General features: G+C 44.2%; 1 protein-coding gene across 1 annotated transcript; it reads right to left on the bottom strand.

The window, feature by feature from the left end:
* Positions 1 to 10494: 10494 nt before the first annotated feature.
* On the bottom strand, positions 10495 to 13484 carry LOC131081728 (acrosin-like). Its single transcript, XM_058020996.1, has 6 exons — positions 13414 to 13484; positions 12894 to 13136; positions 12314 to 12579; positions 11900 to 12045; positions 11204 to 11424; positions 10495 to 10804 (listed from the first exon to the last, which is right to left on the bottom strand). The coding sequence occupies exons 1-6, from the start codon at positions 13482 to 13484 to the stop codon at positions 10495 to 10497; spliced, it is 1257 nt and encodes a 418-aa protein (XP_057876979.1).
* Positions 13485 to 13548: the final 64 nt, after the last annotated feature.

Genomic DNA, 13548 nt, shown 5'->3' on the forward strand with positions numbered 1-13548 from the left:
GAAGTGCAATAGATTTAAAATCCTAGTGAGCTTACTAGGCACTGGATCATGGTCAAAGTTAAAGCTTTTGATGACGTGGAATTTTGGTATCAACAAGAGTTCGTTCTTGAGTCAGTGATAATTTGTAATAATGATTCATAGAAGAGACAGAAAATGGTGGTCAAAGGTGAGATGAATCATGCTGCCAGTGAAGCTCCATTTTGCCACTGATTCATGCCTTCCCAAGGTGGAAGAAAGCTTCTTTACAGAAAATCACTCTATGAGAGTTGCTTCAGGAAATCTATAAGTTTTAAACTACCAGTGTTTTGCGAACAAAAGCATCCTGCACTTGTTTAAAAGCAGCATTTTCTTTCCTCATTGCCACTCCTTGGTTCTCTGCTCTTCTACACAAACTGCACACAGAGTGAGACTGCAATGCTGCGCTGTTGGTACCACTGCTGTTCCTCCAGTGCTGCCAGGAGGAGCTGAAGCATGGAGCAGGTTGTGAGGAACCTGGAACTGTGCTGGCTGCTGTCCCTCTGCCAGGGCAGGCATGGCCTCAGAGTAATTCCTGCTTGCTCTTAATTTTCATCTCCTTTTTCGAGGTGCTGCAGGTTAAATTGCCACTTGTGTCACATTGCCGTCTGCAGTACTTCAGCTACACAGGTCTTTGCTAACAGTGGTTCAGTTCCGCTTGTTGACAATCCAAGTTCATTTAGGTCCCTATTGGGAGTCATACATTGCTTTCTCAGGGACTGGGAGGTAGTTTGATGGGTTTCTGGATGTAGGAGTGACCTCTTGCTGGACTTCTGACTCATCCTTTTGTTTAAGTCAATATTGCAGGGGATGTATTTGTTCAATTTGTTCAGATTAATGTGTGCTAAGACCCCCTCCCAAAACAACATCTATGTGTGCTCAGTAAAAACCATCCCAAAATAATAAACCCAAATATTTCAAGATGTTTTTAGATAAAAGCAGATGAAAGAGCATGGGGGAGGAGACTGGTGCTGGTTGTCTTAGGCTGACTGGTACATTGTGTCATAATATTCCTCAGACAAGGAAATTATAAAGAATAAACCAGTGAGGGCCATCCTTCAGGTGAAGTACGAAGCAAGGCTTAAAAAAATATGTCAGGGAAGATCTCTGAACAGTACTGATCGTCACTTCCCTTTCCTCTAAAATATGATTTTTAAATCTAGTTAGTGACATTTCTGCTGTAGAAAAAATGTCCTGTAGGTGTTTATTTACAGCATTATAAACAGTACCTAGCAAGCACAAGCCTACAAGATTACTTAAAAATGTATTTTATAAAACATTCTGGTTATTAGTGGGCAATGCTGAAAACAGGTGGTGTTAAAATTAGTACTTATTAGAAGAAAACTAGTGCTGCAAGTACCTGAAATGAACACAACAAATTTCAGGTTCTGAAAATCATAACAAACTGATCATTAAGGTGGTCTTTCTTAAATTAGATCACTGCCTGAAGGAGGATTGCCTGAAAGAGCACATTTCTTCTTTGCTGAAGAGAAAAGGGTTTTTTCAGATATCTGTCCATTTACCACTAAACTCTGGTGAGTGTGGAGTTAAAGCATTTTCAAGATACATTTCTGCATGATGTGATTAAAATCTGGGAGATGCAAATAGTCCTAGCAAAGCTATTTTATATTTGATTGCTGCGTTTTAAGATCACTAATTATCAGCAGATTAATGGGACATAGTGATGATGGAGTCAAGATCAATGTACGGGGAAGACTGGAAAAACAAGCTTCCAGAGAAAGTTAGAGCTTTTACACAGTAAAAATGGTAAAATATTCCAAGTTATAGAACCATGGAACATCTTGGGTAAGAAGGACCCACAGGTATTTTCCAAATTCTGGCCCTGCACAAAAAAAGCCCCTGCTAATATCCAAACAATTCTTGAGTTCTGTCAAGCTTGGTGTTGTAACCGCTTTCCCAGGCATCCTGTTCCAGTTCCCAAACACCCTTTGGGTAAAGAACCTTTTTTTCATATCCAACCCAAGGCTCCTCTGACACAATTTCAGTCAATTCCTTCAGGTCCTGTCACTGGTCACCACAGAGAAGAGACCAGTGTCCGTCTCTCTCTAAAGTAAAGGTTTAAGTATTAGAAAGCAGGATAGAGTAGAAAAGAAATATTTCAAAGTCTGGGAATTATTTAAGGAAGAGGTATAAGAAATATTAGCTAAAGGCTATTTCATTTTCACCTGAAACTAAGGCTTTCACCTGAAACTATTCCCCAAAAAACTTTCTGAAATTATTTTCTTGAACATTCCTCTGCTTTTGGGCTGCCTACCTCTGAGTCGGGAGAAAACTTGGCTGTTCCATAGGCCAAACACAATTATAAGTTAGAAAATAAACTGGAACCCCTCCCCACCAACCCAGTTCATTTAATTATGGGTACTTCAAATATATTTTCTTGCAGTGTGTTGAAATTAATTTTTTGCCATATCTTCCCTGATATGCATGACAGTCCTAGTTTATTTTCTGCTCTAGAAAATAGCAGATTAGTTATCATTGTTGCATGCAGGCATAAAGGTAGCAATGCCTCTGACACAGGTGTTTACATTATAACATTTGAGGCATTTTTAGTAAGAGGAAGTGATATGGAAACTAGGGAAGTTTACACAGGATAATTAACAGCTTGAACCCAATAACTCTTATAACTGTAATACACAAGAATTTTCCATTGCACTTTCTCCTCCGCAATGGACATATCTGATTTTCTTTATACGTTATTGAAGTGTCACTGACCAGTCATAAAATATGACCTCTTTTCCCTGCAAGGAGTGGAATGTCCTGGACACAAGTTACATACATCTTCTAATTGCAGGACAAACCAGTGCTTCTGAGTCTTCCCTGGAGGCTCTTCTTTTGACCACCTCTCTGTTAAATTTATCTAGCTCAGTATCAGGGCCAATCTGAAGTGGAAGTGGTTTCCCTTGCAGAAAAAATTCCTTACTTGAGATAAATGATGAGAAAAGATAGAAAATTACTTTGCTGTAGCCAGGAGATGTGGTGCAGGGATTTGCAACTGGAAGTCAATGCTGCAGAGCCTTTCTTAAAAAAAAAAAAAAGAAAAAGAAAAAAGGAAAAAGTTTTTTGCTGAAAAAGACCAATAAAACACAGGAAGAATGAGACACCTTTCTACCAAACAGCAAGACGTCATGACAAACTCTCTGCCTACACAGCAATTCCATTCAGACCCATGACGCCGATCCTGGAGCCCATTTGTGCCAGTTGTTGGAACAATCTGGGGGCACTGAGTTTGCTGCTCTGCTATCAGCCTTTCCTGCTGGCCGTTGGGTTCACCGCATGATTTGAGTTCACTTATGAGGTGGTTAACAGCCCTTTAAGAATTTGCTCTGTGTATGTAAAGATGGATTGTATACCCTGAACTCCCTTAATCTCTGGATGCTATAAATGGTTGTATGCCCTTGACACGAACAGGTTTTTGCAAACAAGGCCCATTTGGTTCTCACCTTGAGCAAAGGCACCAACCTCTGGAGTCCACAGGCTCATTTTGTCTGCCTAGGCCAGAGATCACCTCTAGGGCACCGTCAACATCCATTTGACCCATTCCTGCCTCCTGTTTGTGTCATTTCTCATTGCCCTGAATGAGATCAACCTCTCCCTGTATGGACAAACGAGAAATCATTTGCTCCAGAGTCAATACCAGTTCTTACAACTGGTCTTTTTGCCTCATTTTAGAGTTGCTTGTCACCAAAGGTTCTGAGCACAGCTCCTGAAAAATCAGTAACAATAACAAAGGTGCTAGTAGATGTTTTAGAGTGCCTGGTATTTCATACCTTGCAGAGAAAACTATTATTGAATTGAGTTTTCATCTGCCTTCAATTTCTTTTTGTTCTTATATCACTTTAATTTATCTCATTTTTTAAAGTTGGTGTTGTTTTGAGACTATACATGTTTTGCTAGCAGCTTGAGGTACTGCATGCTGGGGTATGTTGTGAGCTCTGCAAGGCTGGATAATCACAGTAAAGGGGAAAGGGAAAGGATCCCTTAACCTCCAGGATATGTAGATGTGGAACACAGGTGTAAGATTTAGTGGTGGACCTGGCAGTGTTATGTTTACAGCTGAATTCAATGATCTTAAAGGTCTTTTCCAAGCTGAACGATTCTATAATTCAGTGATGTGATTACTTTAGCTTTTTCAGTTGGTTTTGTGCATTAGAAACATCTTTTCTCCCAAATGAAAGCTGAAATCACCCATGGGTTTGTTAGGTGGGCAGTTTAATAAACCCCTGCAACAAGAGGAGACTTGCCATGATTTTATGCCTGCAGCTGGAACTGAGGTTTGTACGAGCAGGGCTGTGAACTCCAAGACCATCGTGCTGCCTGAACCCAGAGGTTCAGATCCTTAAGTCCACTTTAATCTCCAGCTAGCAAAAGCTTTATTCCATTGTTGGACTCTGAGATTAATTTTTGCATTTTACACTTCTTGACGGAGACTGGAAATTTTACAAGGTGAAGAGCTACTGCTTGTTCAGTGAGCTTTCACTCAAGCCATTTATTTTGGTGGGCTGTAGATACCTATTTTTATCCCACCTTATTTAACTGTGTTCCAATGCCAGCTTCTTTTAGTCTTTTATTCTGAGGTTAATTTTAATTGCAGATGTAAAATATCTTGAAAGACTCAGTCGAATAATTTCTTCTCATAAACCAGGCAATAAATACGCATCAGGTAATTGAGCTATTTACAAACCGTAACTACCCCTCAGCAGCACAAAGGCACACGGGGGCTCCAGTGTCGTGGTTTGACTGACAGGGATGTGGATGCTAATGAAGAGGTTTGCCTTCCGTGCTTCAAAGCCCTATGGAGATGATCCCTCTAGTGGGGACTTGGAAAATCAACTGGTGATCCTGCTTGGCAGTGCGGGAAGGCGAAGGAGGGAACGAATTTAATAGTTGCCCAACGTTAGGGGGGAAAAAACCCCAAACAATGAAAGACACAGTTGTATTTTCCTAAGCTAAAATTACCACTGAAATAAGATTTTAAGGTAGTTGTTATGAGACGTGGTAAACACTGACAGAATGCTCATTCAGTGACTTCTGCAAAACACTTTAAAACAGTTTTATTTAGATTTTTTTCATTGAAATAATGAGACTGGTTTTTTATGTATTATCATCTCCTTGGGAGAGAAAAAGAACAAACTATTTATAAAGTACTTTCTGAATGATCAGGGGAAAAAACCCTTGAGATTTCTTCCTTCAGATGAAAGCATTCAATCTTTTTATGGAAAAAACTTTTCAAATTTTTGAGAGATTTCAAAAATATTTCCAAGAGATTCAAAGAATTTCCTACCAGAAAAAAAAGTCAGGATTTGTGCTCTAATTGCATGTACTACCTTCTTCTGGTTCATCGTGTGCTTCTTGTTACTGTCATTACTCACAGCGCCTCTTCAGAGCAGGCCATAAAACATGGAGCTTGCTGGCCCCCCTGACACGGGGGTCTGTTCTGCCTGAGTTTGGAATGTGTGACATTCCTGGACAATGTCTGATGGAGGTCCCAGGTGTCTCTTAACTGTGGCTGCCTTGAAAAAACAATTTGTAGTGAACATTTTCTTGCTGCTGTTACTGTGAAAAGCCTTTGAGGCAGCAGCGAACTCCTCCCTGTATAACCTGGTATTGGATCACTCCACACTTTCCTGAAGGATCAACAGTGTAACCCTGTGTTGCACCAAGTGTTCCCTTGTGTAAGAATAAATCTGACAGCTTTTGGATAAAAATCCAGGTGACCCTAATGCCACTGCTGGACCACACCTCCTGTTGCAAACCCTTGCTTGGCTCACGGGAAGAAGACGTGGGTGTAGACAGGAGTTATGATACCAAAATCTGGTTACTTTTGGATTTGTCCTTTATCTCCCTTCAACACCTCCTATGTCTAACTCAAGTATTTCCCTTCCCAGGTCCTCCATCCCAGAGCTGTTCTGTGCCTCCCACTTGCTGGGGTGTCCTAAGCAAACAGTGGAGCCTGCTCCACCAGGTGAGCCATAAAACCCACCCTTTTCCTGATCTGGTGCAAATTCTTGCCTTTACCCAGCTGGGTGCCTGGCCAAGGGCAGACCTCTCAAGCTGTTCTTGTTGGAGCCACATCGCTAACAGCTCTTTTCAAGTAAGAATTTAAAATGTTTTCATTTTCAAACATCTCTGCTTTCAGATTTGAGATGTGAGAAGGTGTTTGTCCACTTGTGAGGCAGCCAGCGGCAATTTCATACCCCTATGTGTGGCTACACAGAAGGTGTAATGATTCATGGATAATGAATCATTCTTGTCCATGCTGCTGCTCCATGAAGCTTTGGTAGAAGAGATCTGTTCTTGAAACTATATTGAAATCTTCAAGTATAATCCAAAAATTATCTCCAGATATGTTCTTATGCTCTCTCATTGGAGAGTGTCTGTCTCTTTTGGGGGCTAACATAATAGAAATGCTCTTTTATATTTGCAAAATATAAATTGTCAATGAAAATTAATGTGTACTTGGGGGGCATACAGATAGAAAAAGTAAAAGAGAGGAGGGAAAAATATAAAGAGAGTACCTTGTCACCAGCCTGAGGCTGTGTGGTGACTTAATATAATTACAAAGCCTTGAGTTTCCTGAAATTATAAAGCACCTTCAAAGAGAGAGGTCTGCATGGTTTCAAGTAAGAGTGGAACAGTTCTACCCTTGTGGGTAGCATGAAGAATTCCTCTCTTAGGCATTGAATATTAAATGCTTCAGAAAAGAGATGCTTGAAGCTCTGACATCAGCTGTAACTTCCCTTTGATGTCACATGCAGGGTTAGTATTAGTTTGGGTTAAAATCATGTCTGAGCTAAAGGAGTTTGGCATGTTTGTGATTATGGACTCACTGAAATGTATGGAATCAACTCTGTGGGTATTAATCACAGCATAAATGTTTGGATCTCTTTTGTAAACTGCTATTGTATTAGAGAAAAGTGTTTTTGGAAAAATACTTGCTTTGTAAAGAGCTACAAAAGTATTCATCAAATTCTGACTTCTACACACTGGTAAGAGTGCAGTTCCAGTGAGTGATGCTGTTGGAGTTCTCCACTCATCTTTGTAGAGAGGATGCTTTTTTGAGAATTGTGATTTTTTCCTCTCCTAGCCTGTAGGAGAGGAAAAAAATGTGCAATGGAAACAAAAGGATTGTTTTAACTGTACTGCATGGCAATAATTTTTGCAGACATTATGCTGAATTCAGCTTCTCATAGAAATCTTGTAGAGGACATTCCATGCCACAGAGAGCAAAACAGTGTGAGTTTGGGCAGCAGTGTCTTATAGTCTGGCAGGATAACAGGTGACCTCTTCCCTCCATCTCTGGCCAGGGGCATCTTGCAGTGATTCTTTCAGGTAGAACATAGCTTGCAGGTAGAACATATTGTTGGTTTTGTAGAGGTTCCTCTGTCATATGGGGAGACTTTATTGTTTTGCTGCATATTTTTGTTCTGTTAATAAAGGCGCAAGTTTAGTAGCAACTTTTACTAGAAGGAACTGGATCAGGTTCCTACAGAATTCATTGACACAAACTGATTTTGTGTTTGTGACTCAAATTCAGGGAAAATAAAGTCTAATGTCCTGTCTTGAATAGGTAAAATGAAAACCAGTGAAGTTTACAGTGCATTGCCCGCTTATCTGAAGACTTATAAAATTGGCTTCTATGCAATCTATTTCTGCAGACTTCAGTGGCCTCCCAGTACCTGAAGGGAGCCTACAAGAAGGAGAGAGAGAGTTCATTCACAGGAGAATGTAGTGACAGGATAAGGGGGAATGGCCACAAACTAAAATAGAGTAGTTTTAGATTAGATATTAGGAAAAAATTATTTTCTGTGAGGGTGGTGAGGCACTGGAGCAGCTTTTCAAGAGAATGGATGTGGATGAGAATGGATGCCTCATCCCTGGAAGTGTTCAAGACTAAGTTGGATGGGGCTCTGAACAACCTAGTCTAGTGAATGTGCCCCTGCCCCTATCAGGGATTGGAAGAGGATGATCTTGAAAGACCCTTCCAAACACAAACCATTACAGAATTCATTACCCTTATATGATATAAGCCCTAAGTAATCAGTGGTGATATGTTAATTAATGTAATTGCATGTTTGTGCTAAGGAATAGGTTATATGGGCTAATGATGCCCAAACTCTGTTCTTTGATTGTTTTGAGTTGTATCTAGTGAACAGGAAGTGAAAGCAATTTATGCAATTATGTGGATGGTGTAAACAATCAGACCTGACAGACCATGGATTTCAGGGGAGTGCTGTTATATGCCTCAAATGTACTCTTAGGCTGGCAGTTGACTCCAATGACTCGAAGAACCCACAGACCACCTCAAAATACATCACCACAGGGTTTCCCCATGGTTGAGAGTTTTTGTTGGGTTACTGTTTTATTTTTTTTTAATTATAGGTTATACCCTGGCAGAACTAGGGGTGCAATGTAACCTTGTAATTGGCAATCACAAAACTCTGCCCTGCTTTCTAAAATGTCAACACTGTTCTCATCAAATGCCCTCAAGGTTGCCATAAAGTGGTGCTTCTGTGGGGATTTTTGAACACTGGTGAAGTTTTAGTTCCAAGTACAAAAATCAGCTTAGTTCCACATTTTTTATATATATGAGTTCCTGGTAAATATTCTCACTGAGCAAGTGTGTTTCTTTGCAGGGTTGAGGATGAATTATTTGAAATTAATTGAATTATTTGAAATATTAATTGAAATTAATTTTTCAATTAATTTCTGAGCACAGGTGGAAATCCAGTCTTTGAAGGTTTCATTGCACTCAGATGACTGCAGTATTGGAAGGACCAGATTTGAAAATATCAGGCTCAAGACAGGGCAGTTTGGCAGAGCAGCCATGTGGGTAGCTGGAAGAGCTCCAGGGAACAGACTCAATTTGGGCTAAGTGTTAGCTGAGTAAGGCATGACTAATAAGATTTTTTAACAAAGCATTTTTAGAGTCTGTTGAAACCATTGATTTCCCTTGAAGAAAATTAAACATTAGCAAGTTTTTCCACTAATTCTAAAATAAAGATCATGGTCTCACACTTAGCTTGTGTGGTGGGAAACTCCCTACAGTTCACTTTAGAAAACTTTCACTTTGGAAACCTTTTTAGGATTTAATAATCATCAGTGAATTGAGCTACTTAGGTCATTAAGCATTCAGCTGTTTTACCATCTCAGTGTACAAATGGGTGCCTGCTTTTCATGTCATCTGGGGTTAGGATGTTGGAGAGAAGAATACTGAATTAGTTGGAAAATTAGCATAGATTGAATTACACTTTTGTGAGCTGTCAGTGATTTGGATTGGGAGGCTGGAAGTGTTTACAGGGGAATGAAGCAGTGTGGGGAGTGGGTATGGGCTTTAAATGCATGGGGACAGGAAAGTGCTTTGGATTGTGGTACTTCTTGAGATGGAGGGCAGGTGGAATTTGTGACATAGCATGAATAATACATGGCATAATAAGTTTTTTTCCTTTTCCTCTGGTGGCTTTTTGTTTTGGTGCTAAACATAATGCAAAGGGTGCAAACAGTGGCTTCCACTGAATGCAAGTGTGTTTCAGCAGGCTATTGATTAAGGTTGTAACGGTATTGCTTTACTTGGTTTAAGCTTAGTAGGTTGTGTATAGGGTCAGGGGGAATGGTTTTAAATGGAAACCATAGATTTAGAGTAGATATAAGGGCTGGCTGCAACCAGCTTGGATATGGGAACCTTCAGCTTTTCTCAGCCCCAAATGACTACAAGGTATGGAAATTTAGGTTTGCTTTTGCTTATGAATGTCACAGCTCAAGGTGTGCTCTGTGTGTGGGATTTTGAACTCCCTCCCCTAATTTTTCCTCTTCTATTAGGATTTTAAGAGAATAAAGCACAATTTCGTAGGCTGGTGAGATATGAAAATTGGACGAGATAAATGAAAAAATACAAGTAATAGCATTGGTATCTGTACTGCAAAGCACAATGCCTATTTTGCCACTGAGGAGAGGGGGAAATGACGTAAGGGAGAAGTGTCAGTGTTGTAAAAATGTGACACTTCTCACAAATGGTTACTATTGGAGGAATTTATCTTGAGTACAGTGAGGCAGTAATATCTCCTAGGGGTTTTCAACCAATACTGGAGCCTTAACAAAAATATTTTCCTATCTTCTTCCTAGGCTTGATGTACCAGGTTCCTCCAGGCCATGATGGCTCCGAGCACTTTCCTCTCTGACCAGGCACTTTGGAGCTCTTTGGAGCCACTCTGTCCCTTTGTGTCCAGTGGATCTTGCCCAGGAGTTGGAATTGCATTGAAAAGCTGATTCACTTTGAGCATAGGTAATTTTATTTCATCAACTTATTCAACTCCAGTGTTTGCCTGCACACAGGAGAGGAGTGTAGTCAGGACAGAGCAGGGTTTTGACCCTGAGGCTGCCTTTGGATCAGCAGGCATTGCCCCAGCAGGAAATGGTTGTGGTGCACTGCAGTGTGCCCTGGATCCTGCCTGCTTCTGCTGCTCAAGCTGTGTTTTGTCCAAGGACCTCATGAAGGAGCTTCTTCACCTTAGTAAAGAAGTCTACCAGCTTGTTGAGTGGATATGGGCAGGAGCTAACCTCACCCAATGGTGTTGGTTCTGGAGTGGGGAGGGCTGTTGGCAAAGGCTTTTGAGAGGGGATTGGTGTCGGCCATGGCTTATGAGTGGGGAGTTGTGTTGGCCATGGCTTATGAGTGGGGGGTCGTGTTGGCCATGGGTTAGAAGTGGGAAGTGGTGCTGGCCATGGCGTATGAGTGGGAAGGGCTGTTGGCAACGGCTTGTAAGTGGGAGGTAGTGTTGGCCATGGATTATTAGTAGGAAGGGCTGTTGGCAATGGCTTATAAGTGGGAGGTAGTGTTGGCCATGGATTATTAGTAGGAAGGGCTGTTGGCAATGGCTTATAAGTGGGAGGTAGTGTTGGCCATGGCGTATGAGTGGGAAGGGCTGTTGGCAATGGCTTATAAGTGGGAGGTAGTGTTGGCCATGGCGTATGAGTGGGAAGGGCTGTTGGCAATGGCTTATAAGTGGGAGGTAGTGTTGGCCATGGCTTATGAGTGGGAAGGGCTGTTGGCCATGGCTTAGGAGTGGGAGGTAGTGTTGGCCATGGCTTATAAGTGGGAATGGGTTGTACTGGCCACGGGTTAACAGTTGGAAGGGGTTGGATTGGCCATGGTTTCAGAGTCGATGGTGGGGGAGCTGTCAATAAATGATTCCAGGTTTGTGATGATGGAGAACCCCTTCCAAGTGTGTTTGCCCCTGTGTGGACCAGGATCCAGTCATAGAAGTACTGAGTGGAGGTGTAGACTCCAGGCTGCCTTGCTCTGGCACAGCCTTTTCCCCAGCTGGTTATTCCAACAACCCACCAGGAGTCAGCCTTGTTGTCCTGGCACATGAGAGGACCACCGCTGTCACCCTGCAGCAGAGCACAGAGGATTAAGGTGATGTTGGTGGCACCTGCCAGCACTGGGGCTGTCTCCTTCTCTCTCACAGCCCCTGCCAGAGCTCTATCCTGGGCAGAGAAAAGCTCTGCTCAGAGGTTGGAGCCTCCAGAAGCTTGGCTGTGAATGGCATGGGTTCATGTAGGGTAGGGCTCTCTCTGTCCTCTCTGCACAGGACTCCTGGATGTGCAGAGGATGGAACTTTGGCACCTGGACCTCTTCACTGCCAAGAGCACTAGCTGGGCTTTCTGGGCTTTCTGTCACAAGGGGAGGCCTGGGCAGGCAGGTGTGGATGGGCAGTGTGTGGGAAGCCCCCACAGCAGTCAGGGGGAGCTGGGGCTGGGAGGGTGACTGAGTGGCCGGGCAAAGCAGGCCCTGGGCTGTGTTGGGGTGGTGCTTCCCTGGCTGCTGGTGCTGCTGGGGGCCGAGAGGCTCGTGGCACGTTCCTACCTGGCAGGTGTCGATGCCACCCTGTGGGTAACCAGCACATAAGTTGTGGGTGTGGATCTCCCCTCCGTACCAGTCACTGCTGTTGCAGAGCTGGAGATCGATGAGCTGGACCTTGGCCTCCTGCAGGTGATCAGGTGCATCTTGAGCTGTGAGCAGAGAAAGGAATAAACCGTGAGCACCACATTGCCCATTCTCCTCTCCTGACTTGAGAAGGGCATTCTCTTCCCTAGCGTTTGGCTTTGCCTCTGCAGAGACACTGGAGCACCGTGACCCTGCTTCCTGCCTCTGGGGAGCAAGCCAGATCTGTCTCTCAGAGGCATATGTTCTGCAGACTGGCTTTGGTCTCTGCTTGGGAAAGCCCAAACCCTCTCCTCAGTGGGCTGAGCTGGCCCAGGAGTTGCTCTTGGAACTCACATCTTGCAGTAGTGGCCCCCCAGCCAGCAATCCAGCAGTTTTGCAGCTTTGACACTCTCAGTCTGGCGTCGGGCACACAGGCCAGCTGGATGTAGGGGCTGCACTTGATAGGGTGGTCCAATTCCAGAAGAGCAATGTCATAGCTCATGTCATTAGGGTTGTAGTACTCATGTACCAGCAACTGCTTGACACTGCGCATTTGTGCCCCATGGCCCGGCTGAGTGAACTGGGTGGCCCCAATCACCACAGACAGCAGGCTGATGTTACTGGAAAGGAGATGGAGAGTGAGATGAGAGGGAGCAGAGCCATGTGCCAAAGGAGCCCAGCAGTTGCTAGACCTCGGCTTGGAAAGGCACAGAGGGAGTAGTACTCTGTCAGGTGTGAGTGCCCTTGCACATCTTAGGCTGGGGGAATGTCAAGCTGGAGGCTGTTAGGAAGCCTTGGCACGAGCCCAGGTTTCTCCTGAGCACTGTGGCAGCCTGGCTGCCTGAGAGGACTGGGGATGGGAGTAGCAGGTGGTGCTGCTGACAGGACACCTGCTGGTGCTGTGGAGATGTCCCCGTTCCCTGCCCCTTCTTACTCAAATTTATCGAAGCAGTGGGCTGCTGTGAGGACCCACTGTGTGTTGATGAGGGACCCTCCACACAGATGCCCTGGGTCTGGAACCCATGGGTGGTGGATGCTGACGATCCAGGGCCAGGCTCCTGGCAGGGCACCAGCACCACCCACGATGCGTGTCATGCCGGATTCATAAGCCATGTCGCCGTAGTAGTACGCCATGAGGCCATAGTCAGACACCACAGCTCGGAGTCCGCAGATTCCTCTGCAAGCAGAAAGTCATTTCCATGCTGCTTCATGGCCTGCTGTGGCTCAGGCTGAAGCTCAGCCCTCTGCCCTCCCCAAGGCCTTGCACGCACAGCAGGCCAGGGAAGGCCATGGGGTGTGTGTCTGTCCGTGCCAGCACCTGGCTGCTGGCAAGGAACTGAGGCTTCCCATGGTGGGTGGGAAGCTGCGGCCTGGCCATGGGGGACAGGTGGGTCCCCTGCAGGGAAGGCCGCAAGTGTTGCCATGGCTCCTTCCCTGGGCCTGGGCCCACTTACCCGCAGTTGTCCCATGTCCCATGCGACAGCCCGGCCATGGTCAGCAGGACGAGGAGGCCGAGCCAATTCATGTCTGCCAGAGGCACGATTCAGCTGCAAGCACTGAGAGCTCCGTGCAGCAGCACAGTCACAGCC

This window comes from Melospiza georgiana, chromosome 3, assembly GCF_028018845.1.
Source record: "Melospiza georgiana isolate bMelGeo1 chromosome 3, bMelGeo1.pri, whole genome shotgun sequence".
NCBI lineage: Eukaryota > Metazoa > Chordata > Aves > Passeriformes > Passerellidae > Melospiza > Melospiza georgiana.